Genomic DNA, 20,132 nt, shown 5'->3' with positions numbered 1-20,132 from the left:
CCAACTCCACTCAGCCTCAGCGATGGCTCTTCAGGATGTGTGCAAGTGGCAGTCCCCCGACACCCAGGGGCCATCCCCTCACTTGCCTGCGGCCGGTGGCTGGGCTGTGCCCCGGGGCTGCGACCCTCAAACCTTCCTGCAGACCTATGGCCCCAGGCTGGCTCATGGCACCACCACCCTGGCTTTTCGCTTCCGTCACGGTGTCATTGCCGCCGCTGACACTCGTTCCTCCTGCGGCAGCTATGTGGCATGTCCAGCCTCACGAAAGGTCATCCCTGTGCACCAGCACCTCCTGGGTACCACCTCTGGAACCTCTGCGGACTGTGTCACGTGGTATCGGGTGCTACAGCGGGAGCTGCGGCTCCGGGAACTGAGGGAAGGTCAGCTGCCCAGTGTGGCAGGCACAGCCAAGCTCCTGTCAGCTATGCTGTCCTGCTACCGGGGTCTGGATCTGTGTGTGGCCACTGCCCTGTGCGGCTGGGACCACTCGGGCCCCGCCCTTTTCTATGTCTACAGTGATGGCACTTGTCTGCAGGGGGACGTCTTCTCTGTGGGCTCTGGATCTCCGTATGCCTATGGCGTGCTTGACCGTGGCTACCGCTATGACATGACCATTCAGGAAGCCTACGCCCTGGCCCGCTGCGCTGTGGCCCATGCCACCCACCGTGACGCTTATTCAGGGGGCTCAGTGGACCTTTTCCATGTTCGAGAGACTGGGTGGGAGTATGTATCCCGCAGTGATGCCTGTGTGCTGTATAGGGAGCTGCGGAAAGCCCCCGGCTTGGAGCAGGAGGCGGAAGCCAGTCCAGTGCACCCTGAGCCTGCCTCTCCACAAGACGCTGAAGAAGGTGGAGAACTCTTGGTGGAGCCAGAGGAGGTGACCCCAGAAGACGACAGGATAATAGCAAAGACTGAAACGATGTGAGAAAGGACAGAACTTGGGAGACCCAGACAGGGCGGGTGGGTTGGGGAATGAGGCTGCCTTAGCAGGGCCAGTTCTGGAAGCAGCCTAGTTCTGGAAACAGCTTCATGGCATCTGGCTCTGGCCCTTCTGGGTTGCCTGCTTTATTTGTTTAAGTCCCTATCCTTTCTGCCTCCCAGAGCTATCGACGTCCCTGCCCAACATGTCGTGATGATGCCCGATGGATGGTTATAGCCTCTCCTGCCTCTAAACGGACATACCAAACACTTGTTGCATGCCTGCTGCGTGCCAACTGCCCTGGTGTGTGCCAGACTCTTTTTGGTCGTCCCATCCCAGTCTCTGTTCTCATTTTGGTCCTTATCTGTCAGAGTCTTTGTCTCTCTCTCCTGGTCACTTCTCACCTTGGTCAGGCAGGCCAGCAGCGAGGAGAGAGCAGCCTTTCTCAGAAAGACTTAGAAGCCCTGGAGGCTGCAGGGCCTAGTTCAGTTATAGTGGTGATGGGCTCGTCTCTGCTGCCCCCCTGCCGTGACCATCATGACTGTACTAATTCCTCCCTCCTGTACTGAGTGCTGTTCTCAGGACAGCTTTTGGAAGCATGATCCTTATTGAAGCGGGATCAGGTTTAGAGAGTTATGGGACTTACCAGGTTACGGTAGGCGACAACATTGTAGGCTTAGACACACTCAACCCTTCCTGGGCTCTCTGTGCATATTTCTCTCCCAGCCCCCACTGCCCTGTCCCCCCCCTCCCCTTTTGGTTTTTCGAGACAGGGTTTCTCTTGGTGCCTGTCCTGGATCTTGCTCTGTAGACCAGGCTGGCCTTGAACTCACAGAGATCCTCCTGGCTCTGCCTCCTGAGTGCTGAGATTAAAGGCATGGGCCACCATGGCCTGGCTGCCCTGCTTCCCCCCTTTGAGACAGGGTTTCTCTGTGTAGTCTTGGCTTTCTTGGAACTCACTCTGTAGACCATGCTGGCCTTGAACTCACAGAGATCTGCCTGCCCCTTGCTTCCTGGGTGCTGAGATTAAAGATGTGAGCCAACTGTCCTGCCTTTTCTGCCTTCTTTGCAAGCTTCTGGGGAAGAGGCCAAGCCCCTGCCTATTTGCTAGAGATGAATGAACTCCAAGGAACCCATGGGCTTGGAGGGGTGAGCTCAGAAAAACTGCCCATTCCCAGGCTTATCTGGCTATGCTGGCCAGGGCCTGAGCCCTGCCCTGTAGCCTAGCCCTGTTCTCTACTCACCAGACTTCTCCCTGTTCTTCACTCCTCTCCGGTTGCTCTCTCCAGAGGACTACACTGGTGGTGCCAGCTAGCACATCTTCTGGTCTTCCTGGCCTGCTTTGGGCTTCCCAGGGGGCCCGGACTTGGAGATCCAGGCTTTCAGCTTCTGGAGAACCACTGCCCTCTCCCCAGGCTGGTCAGGAGGTGGGGTCTGAAGGAAGACCATTGAAACTTTTCTCTTACCCCCAGTCCTAAGACTGACAGCTGCTTCTCCCTCTTCCTTGACCGTCTACACTTCGGATTAAGATTTAAGAACTCATTGACATTGGACTTACAGACTCTGAACGGGATTCTCCAAACTCTGGAGAGTTGGAAGGAAAGTCGGGGACCCTCAGAAAGAACAGGGGACTACAGAAAGTCCTCAGTACATGGGAACTAGTTTGCAAGCCAGGGTGGAGTCTGGCTATTGGCCCTCACAGCAGCCTTCACCCCTGCAAACTGCCCAGCCTTAGGGAGGAGATGTGGGTCTCTGGGGGTGATAACTGAAGGTCACGGACACTTGGGACCTCCTAGTCCTGGAGGAGCACATGAGGAGGGGCAGCTTTGGCACAGGCATGAGTGGGTTCAGAGTCATGGCCACTGATGTGAGTAGATCTTACATCCAACTATAGGTGATTCAGGGTAGGTGTCTGCACGTGAGTGTGGCAGGAGAGGCATGTGTGGTGACTCTGGAAGAGAAAGGAGCTTGAATAAGAGCAGCCACTGCAGTCTGTGTGGCAGTGCCAGCCTCTGCCCTCCTCCCCCTTTGTACACCTTGCACAGTGGAGAGCCACAGAAAAGAGGGCTTGGGGCCGGGCTGTGCACCAGCCCATAACTACTCCTTACCCTCCTGGTCTGTTCTGGAGCTTAGGGGCAGAGGAGTGGTCTGGGTGGGCATGTGAGCACAGAAAAGGCTTCTATGAAGGGGTTTGTGTGTGTGTGTGTGTGTGTGTGTGTGTGTACCCAGCCCAATTCCCTGAGATGTTCTGTACCTCTCTTCCCAGACTAGACAAGGAGGCTAGAACCCTGAAAGAACAAAGCTTGCATCTACTTCTTCTATCTCCTTTTCTCCCCCCCCCCCCCCCCCCCCCCCCCGAGTCAGGGTTCTCTGTGTAATAGCTCTGGCTGTCCTGGAATTAGCTCTGCAGATCAGGCTGGCCTCGAACTTACAGAGACTCACCCACCTGCCTCCTGAGTGCTGGGATTAAAGGCATGTGCCTTTTTTGTTCATTTTTAATTTTTTTAGATTCATGTACAGGAGTGTTTTGTCTCCATGTATGTTCTGTACCACACACTGGCCTGGTGCCTGCAGGTCAGAAAAAGGATGTCAGATCAAATCCCCTGGACACAGGGATGCTTGTGAGCCACCATGTGGACGTTGAGTATTGAACCCGAGTCTTCTGGAAGAGCAGCCAATGCTCTTCACACCTGGGCTACCCCCCCCCCAGTCGTCGTCCCCCCAGCGGGGTCCCCCCCCCCGCCCCCCCCATTCCTTTACTTTTCTAATGCATTGTTGGAGTGCCTCAGTGGGGTCGGTCGGACCAGGCAGGCAAAGTTAATGTCCCTTTTGAATGTACCCTTCTCGACCTGAGACGGGTCCAGGATCATTTTGTTCACTGTTCCAGTAACTTTTAAAGGTTGAAGCAGCTATCGAGGTGAGACCAAAGGGCCTGAGAGCCTGCCTGGACCGCAGGGCCCTGTCCTCTCTGACGCCCTGCTGTGGCTGCTGCAGCTTCAGTTGAGGCCCTGGAGGGATGGACACCTGCTCGTTTGCAGGCCTTTTAATGCAGCTTCAGCAGAGGGAATAACCAGCCACCGAGAGAGGGCTCTTAGCTTCCCACCGCCTGGTCATTCTAAGTCAGCAATTATGGAAGGCACGAGAAGGTTTGCCCCCAGCGGTGTGGCCTGAATCTCAGCCCTCAGAGATGGAGGCTTGTTGTGAGTTTAAGGCTAGCCAGGGCTACACAGTAAGGTCCAGATCAGCCTGAGCTACATGGCGAGACCCAGCCACTCCCCCCTCTCTCGTGAAAACAGCTTTCTCCAATTGCCAGCATTACACATTTAGTAGGGAGGGTCACAAAGACCTGCGGGGACCCACTTCCTTCCTGGGTAGCCTGGGTAGCCTTTTCAGGAGAAAAGGCCTGAGACTTGTGCTGTTCCCCGAGCAGATGCCTCCTCTGCCTCCGGAGGTAAGCATGGAGGATGTTGGCAGTCCCAACTAGCTGCCACCCCACCTGATGTCCTTTACTGCTTAGCCACTCACACCCTGCTTCTCAGACTCTTCTTCTGTGCTCCATGGAGACTAAGCCCTTCTGTGGGCTGAGGAGATGTGTGTAGAAGTGGAAGTGGGAGGCCTCAATCAGTGTGGCTGCCCACCATGGCCCGTTCTTTAGCAGTACTCTAGGCCCAGGGCTGGCTTGCGGCTGGCCGGCTGCCCACCCACATTCTCGTTGTTACTAGTATGGCGAAACTTCCTCTTGCCCTCTGCTTGGTCTCTTGTCTCCGCTCACTCTGTATCCCCCTTGTTCAATCTCCTCTTGCCAATCGCAGAGGTTCATTTCTGGAGACAGTATGAGACAAATGGAGTGGACCTGAAGAGTTGGTGGTGGACACGGAGACAGTCACTATCCTTCTGCTCCTCAAACGGACCGGTCCAAACACTCCTCTGAGAGGGTAAAGCCGGTACCTCCAAGAAGGAATGAGCTGGGAATGGAGAGTTTAGACCGCTTCCACCCTCAGCACAGAGGAAGCTCTGTCCAGAAAGCTGAGTATGAAACAGAAGCAGGCTCCTACTTTACAAAATAAAGTGTTTATTATGAAATTAGAGATGGAGGCCCCTCCCCTTCCTCCCTTTTTCCCTTCCCCAGCTGCCTCCCCTTTCTCTCCCCCCTCCCTTCCCTTCTGGGGCCTGAGAAGCACACAAGACAATGCTCAGAGCTGGGATGCCCAGGGCAGGCTGACGGCTGGGCAGAGCTCCAGGGAGGTGGCCACGTGGGGGCTGAAGCTCTTGCCCTGGGAGGTGAGCTGGCTTCCTTCTTCCTTCTGCTAGAAGCCAGTGGAGCCAGGATGAGGCCATGAGTGATGGATGGAACCATGCGGGCAGGTCTGGGAGGAATGGAGAGTTGGTTTAGGAGGAGGATTGGGTCCTCCCCCTTTGGTCCACCCTCTCCCGTGTAGTCCACGGACACTGACCTGGTACAGAGCATCTCCTGCAGTAGGGTGGGGCAGCAGTGGCTGGAAGATTCTCTTGCTTTTGGGATGGATAACAGGGAAACAAACAAACAAACAAACAAACAAACAACAAACCAAAAAGCCAGGGACTCAAAGAGAAGGGAGGAACATGTGGGCAGGAGACAGACAGAGAGCATGTGTGTGGGCAAGGGAGACAGAGTCTGAGCGATTAGAATTTACTAGACGAAAACAGCCACAAAGTCACAGTGAGAACAGAGGTTGGGTCAGTTATAAACCCAACCCCCGACAGTGGAGAATCACAGACAGGGATCTCTGGAGAAACACACAGACCGACTGAGGAGCGGGAGGTAAAAGGAGGGTAGGAGTGGGGGGGGGGGAGGAGGGACAGACACATCGGGCCCCTGGGCTGCCCCCCGCCTGCCTGGACCCCGTGGGGCTCACTCAGAGGGCCTGTGCACGCTGCCCCATGCCCCACCCACCGCAGCGCAGCACAGCGGCAGGGCCAGGGCCGGCCTCAGGGGGCCGGGGGCTCCTTGGCCCCATACAGCTCAGCCAGAGTGCGGAAGAGTGGACCCCAGTCGTCCAGTGGCTCGGTGGGGCCGGGGACACCGCCAGCCTCGCTGCCCGAGCCCAGCGAGCTGAGCGAGCCGCAGGAGGAGCCCCGGCCCTCATAGCCGTAGACCTGCACCGAGTCGTACGGGGGCACACTGGGGTCCTCGTCCGCCTCGCGCAGCCGCAGCGCCAGCAACTGCGCCACATCGGCGGGGCCCGGCGGCGGCCTGGGCTGGCGGGGCGCTCGGGTCCGCGGCAGCACGTCGCGGCGCACCGGCGGGCCCGCCGCTGCAGGAGCGGCTCCATCCGGGTTCTGCAAGGCGGCGATGTCAAAGGCCTCGGTGTCCTCCTCTCCACCGCCCTCGTCATCGTAGGTGATGATGTTCTCGCGGACGTCCTCCTCCTCCAGGACCATCAGTGCTTCCTGCTTCTGCCGCCTCAGGGCCACGAAGAGCACCACCAGGGCTGCAGGAGAGCACACAGGCCACCGAGCCAGCTGGTTCCCATGAGGGGCCAGAGGAAAGCCAGCCGAGGCAGTGTGGCCAGAGGCTGCAAGCCCTAGATCTGACACTGGGCAGACCTTGCTTTGATTTCTGCCTTGGCCCTCTGCTTTGTGTGCATTTATGTGGAAAAAAGTTTTATCTCCTTAGGTGTTTGAAAGGTTAAAATGAAACATTCGTGATGTGCCCAGCATCATCACACTTGACATGGAATAAGAGCTCTTTACCTTTTATATAAGGCTGGTGACTATCACGGATTTGCAGGTCCTCTCTATGAGACCAAACGCTTTCTCTTGGACCCATCAGGTAGTGGAAAACCCAGGCCGAAGGGGGTCATTCATGCCCTGTGTCTAGACCTGCTCTCTCCCTCCCCACATCTTGCCCCACTGTGGCCTGACTCACCGAGCAGGGTGCCCATGCAGGTGACAACAGCAAGCAGGGCCCCAGTGCTGAGACCGGTGGGTGAGAGCTGAGCCTCGGGCCAGCAGGATGCCATGGAGCCATCGGGCCGGCAGCGGCACACACTGACAGTCACCGTGGCAGTACTGCTCAGAGCTGGCTGTCCCCAGTCCCAGAGTTCTATAGGAACCAAGTAGGGGGCCTGGCGTGGCGGAGCAGGGCGGGAGGGTAGCAGCAGGCTGGCAGAGCCATCTGTGGAGAAAGGGAGGTTGGTTGGGGCCCGGTGGTGATACAGTGTGGACCCTAATAAACTTGCCTGAGGACCAGAGGGCAGAGCCAGCCACTAGATTAGACACAGAGGTCAGGCTATGGTGGCACACACCCTTAATCCTATCACTCAGGAGGCAGAGATCTGTCTGGATCTCTGTGAGTTCAAGGCCACGCTGGAAACAGAGCCAGGCAATGGGGGCACACATCTTTAATCCCAGTACTGGGAAGCACACACGCCTTTAATCCCAGGACGTAATATGGCAGGGCAGAGAAAGGTATATAGGGCTTGAGGAAACAGGAACTCACTCTCTTTAGGCCGAGGATTTCATAGAGGTAAGAACTAGTGGCTGGGTCTGTCCTCCGATCCTCAGGCAAGTTTACTAGGGTACACAATATATCACCCCAGGGTACCTTCCTGTAGGGTTGGTCCAGCCCACAGAGCCAGCTTTCCCAGGCAAGGTTTACGTAAAGAACAAACAGGTAAGTGTCAACGATCCCCTACCTTCTGTTGGCAGATGGTTCCACAGGGAAGGCAGGGGCAGTCAGGCAGGGCCAGGGGTGTGGGAGGGAGAGGAGGGAGTCAGGCATGGTGTGGTTGCAGAAGGCCACCCACCTCGGTTGTCCCGGACTGTAAAGTTGGCATCAGGGCCCACAGGGCCTTGAAGGGAGACTTGGCTACTGTTGCCAACTTCATCTCTGTCTAGAGCCCGGATGACCTGAATCAACTGGGGTAGATGATTAAAGGCCTCTCAGTGGGATGGCCGCCGGAGGCCTGAGAGTGCAACCCATCTACCTCAGCTGCTTACCTGGCCGGGGGCTGCAGAATCACACACGAAAATGTCATAGGGCTCAGCCAGCTGGGGGGCATTGTCGTTTTCATCCAGGGTCTGGATGGCCACTTGCACACGGGAGGATTGTGCAGAGCTATCTGAAGCCAGAATACCGACATATGTACACCATACACGCACATACAACATACATGGTCCACAGGCATAGATGTCACACAGCATGCACACAGAGCAACATGAGGTAGCCTGTAATACACAAGCAGCACACCATGTTTTAAAGTGGGTGGAACTATACCAAGTGCATGTGTGTTCACGCGCTACTTAAGATATATATCATATAATACACATGCAACAAATATACTGAACTGATGATGTACACACACAGCAAACTCATGCAAGATAAACACGGCGTATGCTTAAATGAAAGGTAAGTAGAAGGCACACACAAGGTGTGTGGATATAAACCAAGAAATAAATGAAGTCATACTGTACACATCATATGTGAGTGTTGAAAACAAATCACACACACACAAAGCAGAAACAAACGGTGAGTGAGGCATTAACCCCCATCCTTCCCTGGCCCAGAGAATGAGCTTTCATGCACACGTAGAATGGACACACACACACCATCAAAGGTCTGGGAAGCTGTAATACAGTAGTAATCTGTATCACTGAGAGCTGACCCTGTACAGGGAAGAACCCCTCACAGGGTGCAGAGCTTAGGCCCCACCCTATGTGGCTCTCTAGCACTTTCTTACTTTGTTTCTCATTCTCAGTGGCATTCGAGAGAGAATGCTAAGTGTACTGAGCGTCCCGATTCCTTGAGTCTTTTCTCTAGGATGAGGGAGAGCTGGCTGGCCCTAGTGAAAGGGGCTGAGTTGTTCACTGCTTAGGGCAGGGCAGGCTGTACGGGCTGCCTGGCCCTAAGGTCGGAAATATCGAGACAGAATGAATGAGTCTTTCACTGCAGTAGGGGCCGTGAGCCACTAGCCAATATCAGGGTGGGGGGTAAGAACAGGATTTGGCAAGAATTAGAGAACACAGTGGGACACACACACACACACACACACACACACACACACACACACACACAGCTACAGATAAACAAGCAACCAGACACAATGCAGTAAATAATGTAATACACACTCATACACATAAAATCATTTCTACAGATACACCTGCAGCTACAGATACCCACAACTGCCAGCAAGAACACAGCCGTACAGACAGAAGCAAACACAAACATATTTAACACACGTGATAAGCAGGAAGGCGGAGGAGATAAGAGATCACACTGCAAACCGACTGGGTCAGATGCCTCTGTCATTCATTTTCTGTGTGGCTTTGGGAAGTCACTTAACTTCCCTTTATATGAGTTCCCTCACTTGGAAGCAGGGGGATCATCATATCTTCCTCATCAAGGTGTAATAATTAAATGAGTCAATCCATTTCTGGTCCTTAAAATAGTACCTAATATATAATAAGTAGTAACTCATCCGTCCACAAATACTCACACACACAAAGTATTACCTATAGCTACCTGTGTACACCACTATACACATTCAATCACACGCACAAATACCACAAACATAATTCTATGCAAACACTCAAGTGTGAACACATATTTCATTACAGATGTATGTCACATGTGCATGTATATGCATTTATATTTAAGATAGGGTCTCATGTCCCTCAGGCTGTCCTGGAACTGATTCTCCTGCCTCCCTAGTGCTGAGATTACAGGAGTGTGCCACACAGCTGTGTACCTCACACATATGAATTATATCCATTCCCGAGTACATGTCCATATGTCCATACACATACAGCTCTTTGTTGACATGTACTGACATCGATACATAGAGCCCTAACGCTGGTGTACAATTTAAAAACAGCAGGAACGTGAGTAGGGGACATAAGGTGCCTACTTACAGAAGGGAGTTTTCCTGTCTCTCCAGGGCAGAGAACTGAACCAGGCGCTGGTGTTGGTGGAGGGCACCAGAGAGGCTCCATACATGGAGCTGGCACACGTCCCCTACTTCAGTGTGTGGGGGCAAGTCCCTGCAAATGTCCTAGAAGGGTTCCCTTCTGGGGGCTGCTAACACACTCCTACATAGTCCTTTCCTGGCCCTGAGCAGTTTGTTAACACACAGGTCGGGAGGTATAGTCTCAGGCTGAGCAAATCAGGCGAGGCATGAGTGTGAGGTAGGGAGACTGCTTAGGCAGGCCCTCCCTGCCTGTTTCATGGTGAGGCTCCAGGCTGCAGGCCAGGAACCGAACAGACAGAACAGGCCACGGCTGTCACCTCCCCTCCCCACCCACATCCAGGGACGGCTCTCTGCCAGAACGGGACTCCTCACCCAGCTCTGTGGCTAGCACGGTGAGGTTGTGCCAGACCCGAGCCTCGCGGTCCAGGAGCACTGCTGTTCGGATAGTGCCATCTTCGGGCTCGATGGAGAAGCAACGCTCTGGATCCGAGTAGGGGAGGATGGAATATCTAGAGAAAACGGGACGGATCTGGGAGCTGCCACCTCTCCGGCTCCCCTTTCCTCCCCCACCTCAGGGCTCATCTTGAGCAGAGCCTTAGCAGCCACTCAGAGCCACCGGTCAGGCTGGAGTTCCCTGGGAGGCCCTAAGAGTTAGGGGGACGGGATGTGGTAGGAGTGGTTGAGGAGGAGAGACAAACACTACCTGTGTTTCAGACTTGGAGGCTCTGTTCTGGGAGCCTAGGGACCTGTGTTTCACCCCTGCTCTGCCTCAGACCAACTGTGTGACCTTGGGGGAAATCATTTGACCTTGTTTAATCAACTGCAAAATGGGAATGACACCAGCACCTCCCTCACGGAGCTGTGTCGGGGACGCTGGTCTGGAAGGCGGAAGAGCCGTGGTTTGCAAGGCAGACCACGCCAAAGCTGGAAACCGGCTCTGTCACTCCCCGTGGGCACGCCACCTAGCCACTCACGGTTGGCCTCTAAAACAACTGGCGGTGATGGGCCCTACTTCATAGGGACATGGTGAGAATTAAATGTTATGGAGTGGGTAAAACGGGAAGCGCTTAGGGTACGATCAACAGAGAACCAACCATTTATCAAACGAGAGTCCGTTTGCTTGTACGGCCACTAGGGGGTGCCACTCTGGTCCACCCAGGGAAGTAGGTGGAGGAGGGTTGGGCTGTGGTTAGTCAGGCCCTCCAGGGTTCCTCTAGCATGGGAAGTGAGACCTTGGCCACGGGATATGACTTGCCCCAAAGATGGCACATCCTGTGCATAGCCAGCCTCTGCGATCCTTTAAGAAAGCCTTGTCCCTCCCCAGCTCACAGTCCCGCTGACCTGATCGGGCTGGCCGGGGAGTCCAGGTCACTGGCTGAGATCTGGCCCACCAGGGTCCCGGGAGCCTTGTTTTCAGGTACTGTCAGGTGGTAGGTGGCCTGGGTGAAGGCAGGTGGCTCTGGGGCATCCTGCACCGCCACTCGCACGGAGGCCACGTCCTTGAAGGGACCTCGCCGCAGGTAGGCGGGGTCGATGAGTGTGTTGGTGGCTTCTACCCGGAAGGTGTAAGAGCGGCGGGTCTCGAAGTCCAGGGGCTATGATGAGGGGAGACGGAGAGCGATGGATTGGAAATGGGTGGGCCCAGCTCACAGGTGCAAAGTCTCTTCACCATGTGCACCTAGTGCCGAGGAGGGGGGACACTGGAGAGGTGTGGCCTCAGTGGTCATGGTGGGTGGACCCTGCAGAGCTCCCCTGGAGACTTAAGTAACCTTGAGACGCTCACTCCCCCTTCTAGCTTTCCGAACCTCACCTAAAAGGTTCGAGGATCACTATGACCTCCAAGTTCTAACACAGGGGTCCTAAGTACGGTTCTAGGAAACTAGTTGAAAGTATGGCCAGGGAGTGGGGTAGGGGTGAGGTATAAGGGAGCCTCTGGTGCAGGAGCTCTATTGCTGTCCTTTTTTTCTCGGTGCTAGGGATGAAATCTCAGCCTTTGGGCATGTTAGGCCAAGCTCCTACCACTGAGCTTTCCGCCCCCAGCTGAGTCTGCGGGTGTTAACGGACGGACGGAAGGCTAACCTTCCGGACAGTAAGGAGCCCGTCCTGACCCTGGGAGTCGGTGCTGATGCTGAAGGCCTCTGATCCTTCCCCATCCAGGATGCTGTATGCCATTAGGGCATTGTCCCCTAGGTCGGGGTCCTGGGCCTTGAGCCGGCCCACCAGGGTTCCCGGTCCAGCTGTCTCCACCACAGAGAACTGGTACAGACCTTAGGGGAACAAGCAGGGGAGATGTGTTCTTAGAGGTGTCTCCAGCCCTCCTGCCCTCCCCCCACCAGCACTTCCTTTTTCCAGGGTCTGGCTGGGGTGGGACTGAGGAGGGACGGCTTCTCTAGAAGCTGTGGGGTAGGGCAATCAAAGGATTGTATGGGCTCGGACCGCCCTCTTACTCTGAGGGAACTTGGGGGGGTTGTCGTTGACATCACTGAGGGTGACGGTGACTGTAGTACTGCCTGACAGCCCCCCCATGTGGCCACCCATATCCTTGGCTTGGATCACCACCAAGAACTCCTCTTGGGTCTCCCGGTCCATGTTGGGGATGGCAGTACGAACCACTCCTAAGGGAGAGACACTGGGTCAGGGGTGTTTGTCCCCACGGCGGCCCCACGAGGTTCCTGGGTCCATCCTCACCCGTCTGGGGGTCCACAGAGAAGAAAGGCAGCCCATCCAGCACAGTGTATACCAGTTTGGCGCTGTTCCCATAGCTGGGGTCATCGGCGTCATGAGCAGTCACTTGGATTACAGACGTCCCTGCGGGAGATTCCCGTATCCCGTTCAGCGGCGGCAAGGCCAGGAGAGAAGAGTAGATTGAGGGACCCCAGATGTGAAGAAGGCTGAGTTAAAGGGGTAGTTCTAGGGTAGACAACAAAAGGGGCAGGAAGGGGGAAAGAGCTAGGGCATCCAGAGCTGGGGTGCTCACCCACGTTGGACATCTCGGGCACGGTGGCATGGTAGGGCCCGAGGGGAAACACAGGCGGATTGTCATTGATGTCTTGCACTTTGATGATGAACTCTGAGGGGGGCTCCAGGGGCCGGTTGGAGGCTCGGTCCACCGCTTGGGCCAGCAGCACGTACTGTGCTTTCTCCTCCCGGTCCAGGCTCTTGGTCACGTGGATATTGCCCGTGGCCTCATCAATCACAAACACAGTGCCTGCCCCCTCCCCGGTCAGCAGGTACTTGGTGCGGCCCTCACCCCGGTCAACATCTGAGTGCAGCTGTAAGAGTCGGAGGAGATGGCAGGAGGCTTCGAGCGAGCGCAGAGCCACGGGTTAGAGACTAGGTTTGGGCTGAGTGTTAGGAATGCCAGGGGACCAAGGTCATTGCAGAGTGATGGGAGTTACAGGGCAGGGCCCAAGGGCCCGACAGACCAGACGGAGAAGACATGGGAAGGGCTGATCCTTACCTTGCCAATAAGGACGGGCTCTGGACCAGAATATTCCTCAATGACAAAGAACTGGTTCCAGACCCAGCTCCTTCGGGTCCGCAGCAGGGTAGGACCTGAGTGTCCCCGGGACCCTGCCCAGGCTGGGACTGGAGCTGCCAGGCGCCCCATGCAGCCCCAGCCACCCAGCCAGGCCAACAGGAGCCGCACAAGGCCCCACATGCTTGTAATCCAGCCAGGGCTCTTGTTCACTGGCCCCAGGTGCTGAGGCCGGGCAGGGCCAGGTGGCCCATGAGCTGGTCGGGGAAGATGCGTTGAGGCTACCCCATGGATCCACACCTGTAGGACAGGTAGTGAGCGGCTCAGGATCAAGGAAAGTCTAAATCCTACTCCCCTCCCAAATTAGATTCTGAAGCCTAGGTCTCTAAGAAAGCAGACACCCACTGCCCAGAACCCAGTCCAAGACAGACAGTGATCCTTCCACCCAGCTCTGCCTGGATTCACCTCCAGCCCTCCAAGCCCATAAATCTCAGGGCAGTCAACTCTGGAAAGCTGGGGAGGAAGAAGCAAGGGGGACAGATGCTGAAGGGACTTGGAATTTCAAATCCTGTTCTGTCCTTCTACCTTGGGCACAGAACTAGGAGGGTGCTAGGGAAGGTAGGTGGGCTGACAGAGAAGGGCTAAAAATCAAGAGGTTGGATTCACTGACACGTAGCCGTCCTTATCCACAGGGTCAGGCTGGGACTTAGAACCGCCCCCCCCCAGGAACCCCACCTATCCAGATTGTCCCCAGCCCACTAGCTGCAGTCTTTAAGGGGAATTGGTCTAACGGAGCAGAGTGAGCTGGAAGAATTGGGAGCAGGGTTGCAGGCAGTGCAAGGAGGCTGAGGGAAGCTGAAGTGGAGGCTGATCCAGGGGCCAGAGACAGTGGTTGAGGGCTCTGGATCGAGAACCAGGAATGGTCTGGCAGACAGGGAGAGCAGAGGAGAAAGACAGATCACAGAGAGAGAAGGGCGGCAAGAGAGAAGCAAAGACATCAGGGAGGCAGCCTGGGTATCTGGAAGGTAGAAAAGGAGTCCTAGGTACTAGGCATGGGAACTGGTAGGGGCAGAGGAGCGGTCAGGCTGCGTGTGTGTGTGTGTGTGTGTGTGTGTGTGTGTGTGTGCGTGTGTGTGTGCGTGTGTGTGATCAGGCCTCGGGAACTTCATTCTGGTAGAGTAAGCTACCAGGAGCAGTAGAGGTAGGGAGGGGCTGCGGGAAAGGAGCTAGAGAGAGGACCCTTCCCATTTCTCTCCCTTCTCCTGAAGGGGCCCATGGTCAGGTAGCTGCGCCCTCCTCCTCCCCCAGAGCAGACGCACACACCTGACAGGCCGTTTGCTCCCAAGAGAAAAGAAGCCAGAGGGCAGCAGGGGACCAGGGAGACAGGCGGGACGAAGAGGAGAGAAGGAAACAGGAGCGGGCAGCAGGATAGCAGGAGGAGGAGAGGAGCGGAGAGGAGAGCAAGGCAGTGGGAGAGGGGAGGAGAGCGGGAAAGGGGAAAGGGGAGGAAGGTAGAAGAAGAAAAAGGCAGAAGAGATGGGAAGAGACAGGACAAGAGGAACAGAGCAGGGGCAGAGAGGCGGAAGGGTCAAGAGAAATCAGGAGAGGCAAAAGGGAGAGGTGTGTAGGAAGGGAGAGAGCAGAGCGCGGGAGAACCGAGCGAGCCGGTACGGCTGGCAGCCAGAGCGCACCGCAAGCTGCGGGCCCCCCGCTGCCCCCGCGAGGATTCCCGACCCGGGCAGGCGCCCTTACCTGGCACTGCCAAGGGGCTCGGGACTGCGAGCAGCGCCCCGCCCGCCTCCGTCGTCGGCTCCCCGGGGCGCAGCCCCAAGCGGATCCAAGCCGGCGCCGCGGCTCCGCTGCAGGTCTGAGCGGCCCCGGCGAGAACAAGGGAGCGAGACGGAGGGGGCGGGGGAAGGAGGCTCCGCCTGCGGAGGAGAGGCGGCTCGCGCGGGAGAGGAGAGCCCTGCCTCCGACCCTCCCCGGCCAGTCCCCGCCCCCGCGGCTCCCGGGCTGCGGGGCGCATACAGATGCGAGGCCCCTCCCGGGCCGGCCCGCAGCGCGGCCGGGCACACGGGCAGGACGGCCGGGCTGCGCCGAGGGGCCCCAGGCGCGAACGGCCAGCACGGCACCTGCGGAGACACACCGTGAGGTGGGGCCCCGGGAGAGAGCACTGCGGGACCCGGCTTCGCGCTTTGGGTTGGGGTACGGCTGCGAGGCTGCCGCCTCGGGGTCTTGTGCTGACCACAACAGCGAGTTGAGTCGGCTAGGGTGAGCTTAAGGACGGCAGGGGAAGCGGCGGTCTAGGGAGCTCGCCAGAGACAGGGGCACGACATCGGTGGGGAGTGAATCTTTTAGGGAAGCTCTTTGCAAGGATCTAGTCTAGGGTGCTTGCGCCCCCTGGTGGCAGTTGTGGGCTGAATCTTGAGGGTGACCAAATGCCTAATTGTGCAAGGGGCTGGGAAGCCGACCCTGCCAGCTGTTAGGGTCCTACAAAGGAAAACAGGACACACTATTTATTTCCCAGAGTGAGAAAGACATCTAGCTTTGGGTTGATTAGAGCCAAGTGGGGATGAGGATCCCTGAGGGAGGCGGCTGCTCCAGAAGAATGCAGGGCCCACCATGCTCATGGCCATTCAACTTGCCCCTTTCACCCAAAACCCTTCCCAAAGAAAGACACTCAAATACTAGTTAAAACTAAGTCAGATTTTTATTTTTTTCCATAGACCACATCATTTAATAATAAAAAAAATAAAAATAAAAATTGAACAAAAGGAAAAGGTGGATATAAAGTGGAACCAGAGGGCAAGAGGCCGCAGGACAGAAGAGGCTGGGAACTGCAGGGGCCCTGGGACTCAGGAGGAGAGGCTGATTCAGCTCATAGGTGACCCAGTCCTGGCCCCGGCTGTTCCCAGAAGGCTGTGTGTGAGTACCCAAGGGAGGTGGAAAGCAGGATGGAGGGGAAATGAGAGGTCTGGGGCACTTGGCTATTCCTTCCCCCTTCTGGCCAAACCCTTCCCTCCATAACCTAGCTCTTTCCTCTCAGACTTAGTAGGAAGAAAGGAGGAGGGCTAAGTTCCAAGAGTCGGGTTGGGGGAGGGAGATTGCCACTGCTCCGTTTGGTATGTGGGGACGGGTGGCAGTTACAGTTCAGCAATGGTTCCAGGGCGGTGGTGATTGTACCTATCCCTCTGTGGCCTTTAACCTCCCAGGGCAGAGAGGCAGGTACCTGCAGCTCTCCTAGTGTTTTCTTAGCTAGCGGCGCCCACCCCGGTCCCGTACAGGTGTGCTTCGACTCCGGCTTCTGCTGTGGCGCTTGGTGTCTCTGCGGTCCCTCTCCCTGGCCCGGTCTCGGTCTCTTTCCCTCTCGCGATCTCGGTCCCCCCTGTCCCTCTCCCTCTCCCTGTCCCTCTCCCTCTCCCTGCTATGCTCTCTCCGCTTCTCCCGTTCTAGCTGTCGGTTGCGTTCCCGCTCAGCTTCCTTCTCCCGCTCCTTCTGTTCTTCCTCCTCTCGTTCCTTTCTCCTCTTCTCCCGCTCCTTGGCCCGTTCAGCCTGCTCCGCCTCCTTCTGTACAATCTGCAGTCGGGCAGGAGGGCAGAGAGAGAAAGGACATCAGTCCACACCCTGAATCCTAGCTCAGGGTCACCGTCAGTGCTGCTGTTAAACAAGGAAAGGGCAGCATGGGGGATGAGTTGTGCCCTTCTATACTCGACAGGGGCTGCTGCCACCATCCATGTGCAGTCTCTTTGGCATTTTCCTAGCTTCCATCACTCTAGATGCAAACAAATCTGAGTAGCATTTAAGCCCAAAATTCCCCCAAATTTTAATTCCCAAAACTTAAGAGGCCAACAAGATGGCTCACCGTATTAAAGCCCTTGTCACAAAGGCCTCACAACTCTCACCCCTGAAATCCATTAAGGGGGGAAGGAGAACCAGTTCCACAAAACTGTCCCCGACCTCCATGAGCACCATGGCAAGCACAGCCCCCCTTCCAACAGCTACACTAAGAAAATGCTTTAACACTCTCATAAAAAAAGCAATTCTAGACACTAAGAAGCAGAGACGACTTGTATAAAGACTTTGTAAAACATGCATTTCTTAGCTAGTAGTCAAGTTCCAAGAACATCCTTTGGCCAGTGCTGGGCCTACTCATCTCCACAAAGGACAGTACTCACCTGGCTCTCAGTCAGTGGGAGCCAATAGATGCAGGGAGCTGCCTTAGTCTTTCGGAAAAGGTCATCCAGCAGTTTAGCAGGAGGCTCCTCCTGAGCCTTTTCTGTGGTGGGAGGAAATCACCATCAGATGCATAAAACCCTCCGACCCAACCATCTGGGTCTCTGTCCCTCCAACCGGAAGATATGAACACCCTCCCTACCCTCCTCACAGCTAAACTAAGCACCTTTCTTCTCACTCTTCTTCTCTTTAGACTTGGCACGCTCTTTGCGGCGGCGGTCACGGGACCGTGATCGGGAGCGGGGCCCCTCTCGAACTTTGTCCCGGTCCCACTCCCGCTCAGACCGCGTTCTCTCCCGCCGTTCCATTTCTCGCTCCCGCTCTGCCCACTGCTCCCGGACGGCGCGTTCCTGCTCGCGCTGCTCTGCCCGGGGGTGGGGTGGGGGCTGCACTGGGGGCGGGGGCGGGGGGTGCAGGGGCCTTGGTGCTCCCTGATCCTCTGTCTTAGTTTCAGAAGGCCGATCAACCAAGAGTCCCCGGTGATAGTCCAGCTGTGGGCAGAGGGACAAGGACAGTCACGACAGGGATGACCCCAACCCCAATGAAGCAGCCCAGGTACCGGGGTACAAAGAGAGGACAATCTTAGTGACTGAGTTTGGGGGACGTCTCAGAACCCATTCCCTCCTTTCCTTTAGCTTTCTCACCTCGTCTTGCTCAGCATAGTCAGCACAGAGGAATTTGGGGTTGGACTGGGGCCACTTGACCCCATGGAGAGCTGTCCGGGTGGCCACGGCTTCCTCTACTGTTGAGTACTGGTGAGGAAGAAGCAGAGGCACAGGTACCTTTAGTCATCCCCACTCCTACAATGCTCTCCCATCTGCCACAAACAGTCAGTTCTCTGCCTCACCGTTACAAAGCAATGAGATTTGATCTTGTCAATCCAGAAGGCCTCCTCTACCAAAGTTCCTGTCCGCCCCAGTAACTCCTTCAGTTGGCCTAATGTGAAGGGACGAACCTGCCAATGAAAATGAACTTTCAGGGTCTTAAAGAAGGTTAGTCAGCACACCTAGACATCTAGCATTGAGATTTCCCAAGCGGGGCTGGAGAGATGGTTCAGTAGTCATGAATACTACTTCTTTTCCAGAGGGCCCAGGCTTGAGTCCCAGCATTCACATGCGGACGCTGAGAACTGAACTCAAGCCCTCTTTGAGAGCACTACACTCGTAACTGCTGAGATCTCTCTCTAGCTCCCACCCAAAGTGTAAACCCTAAAGAAACGGAGCCCACACTATGGGAACCATGACTTACCAAGTTGGAGATATGGACAATGTTACTGATCTTGCCCCTGGGTGGGGAGGGCACCTGTGCAGTCCGGACTGGGTCATCAATTGTAATGGAAACTCCAGACTTCTGCTGGCTAATGGACCTTCGGGTTAAGGTCTCTCCTAGTGTTACTGGAGAGAGAGAACACGAGCAGCTTCAGGAGGCAGCCCTGCTGGCTCACTGCCCACGATCTATCTCACGGCTGCCTTCCTGTTCGTCTCTACTCAGCGGCCCCTCTCCCATCTCCCAAGGTGCAAGGGCAGACTAGTCTCCTCATCGTGGAGATTGGAACATTCTAAGACTCAAACCCAGTTCAAAGCAGTACCGGGAGATGCCAGACACAGAAGAACGTTCGACGGGTAAGGCAGAAGGCATCAAATGCCCCAATGGTCCACATGTGGTCGGTCCTTAGAGAATTCAGACAGCAGCTACACCTCACCCACCTTTCTTTACTTCCTGCTCCACAGGTGGGGGCAAGGCCACCTCTACCGACACCTGGGGAGGTCCAGGGGGTTCTGCTTCAGGCTCCTTCTCTTCTTCCTCTTCCCTCTGCCCATTCTCCTGGCCCTCTGCAGGTACCACCTGTCAAGACAGCAGGAAGCAGAGGTGGTCTGTCACCACGCTGCCATATTCTCTTCAGACTCTGGCTCCCAAAGACAGTAGTAGTATCAACCTCACACATTCCTTCCACTGAGGGAGGTTATTCTCGGTAACTCTCAACTCTTGTTTTATGTGTGTTTTGAGACAGGGTCTATGGAGTCCTGGCTGTCCTAGAGATCTAGACTGGTCTTGAATTCAGAGAGCTGCTTGCCTCTGCCTCCCTGGAATTAAAGCCGTGTGCCACTATGCCTGGCTAAAACACTTTTACTGAAAACAAAAATAAACATTTAATTATTTGTGTGCCTACATACACACAGGCAACAGCCTCTGTGGAAGTCAGGACAATTTTAGGAGCCGGATCTCTCACATAGGTCCTGCAGAGGGCTGTTAAGGCCCCTTTACTCACTGAATAATCCTGCTGGCCTGGACTTTTTTTTCTGCATGAGGCAAGAAGTTCAACTATTTTAGTCTTTAGTTTTTAATTCTGGTACTGTGGCACAAGCTGCTGAAACAAGAGTAAATGAATTGGTGTGGTTGTGTTCTAATAAAACGTTCTTTGAGCCAGGCGGTGGTGGTGCACGCCTTTAATCCCAGCACTCAGGAGGCAGAGGCAGGAGGATCTCTGTGAGTTAAGAGACCAGCCTGGGCTACCAAGTGAGTTCCAGAAAAGACCTCAAAGGTACACAAAGAA

General features: G+C 55.7%; 3 protein-coding genes across 8 annotated transcripts in view; 1 reads left to right on the top strand and 2 right to left on the bottom strand.

Annotated features, from left to right (window-relative positions):
• The window catches only part of Psmb11 (proteasome subunit beta 11), a 1,197-nt gene extending 255 nt beyond the window's left edge, over positions 1-942 (top strand). Inside the window, exon 1 of the mRNA XM_059274434.1 lies at positions 1-942. This exon is cut by the window's left edge and continues 255 nt beyond it. Coding sequence (XP_059130417.1) covers positions 23-925 — 903 coding nt within the window. The 5' untranslated portion in view covers positions 1-22 and the 3' untranslated portion in view covers positions 926-942.
• A 4,143-nt stretch (positions 943-5,085) lies between these two features.
• Positions 5,086-13,641, bottom strand: Cdh24 (cadherin 24). The gene is made up of 12 exons (XM_059274433.1): positions 13,328-13,641; positions 12,845-13,139; positions 12,556-12,675; positions 12,315-12,482; positions 11,947-12,134; positions 11,209-11,462; positions 10,240-10,376; positions 7,901-8,022; positions 7,708-7,819; positions 6,828-7,076; positions 5,374-6,390; positions 5,086-5,286 (listed from the first exon to the last, which is right to left on the bottom strand). The coding sequence occupies exons 1-11, from the start codon at positions 13,526-13,528 to the stop codon at positions 5,888-5,890; spliced, it is 2,349 nt and encodes a 782-aa protein (XP_059130416.1). The 5' UTR covers positions 13,529-13,641; the 3' UTR covers positions 5,086-5,286; positions 5,374-5,887.
• A 2,862-nt stretch (positions 13,642-16,503) lies between these two features.
• Positions 16,504-20,132, bottom strand: part of Acin1 (apoptotic chromatin condensation inducer 1) — a 44,566-nt gene continuing 40,937 nt past the window's right edge. For all 6 annotated transcript variants that reach the window (XM_059273639.1, XM_059273638.1, XM_059273640.1 and 3 more), the window contains 7 exons: positions 19,285-19,423; positions 18,827-18,972; positions 18,426-18,533; positions 18,223-18,330; positions 17,745-18,069; positions 17,521-17,621; positions 16,504-16,921 (listed from right to left, as the gene is read on the bottom strand). In XM_059273639.1, coding sequence (XP_059129622.1) covers positions 16,601-16,921; positions 17,521-17,621; positions 17,745-18,069; positions 18,223-18,330; positions 18,426-18,533; positions 18,827-18,972; positions 19,285-19,423 — 1,248 coding nt within the window. In that variant the 3' untranslated portion in view covers positions 16,504-16,600. The remainder of the gene's footprint in view (positions 16,922-17,520; positions 17,622-17,744; positions 18,070-18,222; positions 18,331-18,425; positions 18,534-18,826; positions 18,973-19,284; positions 19,424-20,132) is intronic.

The sequence above is a fragment of the Peromyscus eremicus genome, chromosome 9, assembly GCF_949786415.1.
Source record: "Peromyscus eremicus chromosome 9, PerEre_H2_v1, whole genome shotgun sequence".
In the NCBI taxonomy this organism is placed as follows: Eukaryota; Metazoa; Chordata; class Mammalia; order Rodentia; family Cricetidae; genus Peromyscus; species Peromyscus eremicus.
This window is presented reverse-complemented; position numbering and strand designations above follow the sequence as displayed.

Excerpts from the sequence above, each read along its gene's own strand:
- Cdh24 (XM_059274433.1), bottom strand. The coding sequence starts at position 13,528 with ATGTGGGGCCTTGTGCGGCTCCTGTTGGCCTGGCTGGGTGGCTGGGGC. Across the intron at positions 13,140-13,327 it reads AGCCCGTCCTTATTGGCAAG|CTGCACTCAGATGTTGACCG; the intron begins GTAAGGATCAGC and ends CGACTCTTACAG. Across the intron at positions 8,023-10,239 it reads CGTGCTAGCCACAGAGCTGG|ATAGCTCTGCACAATCCTCC; the intron begins GTGAGGAGTCCC and ends TTCTGGCTTCAG.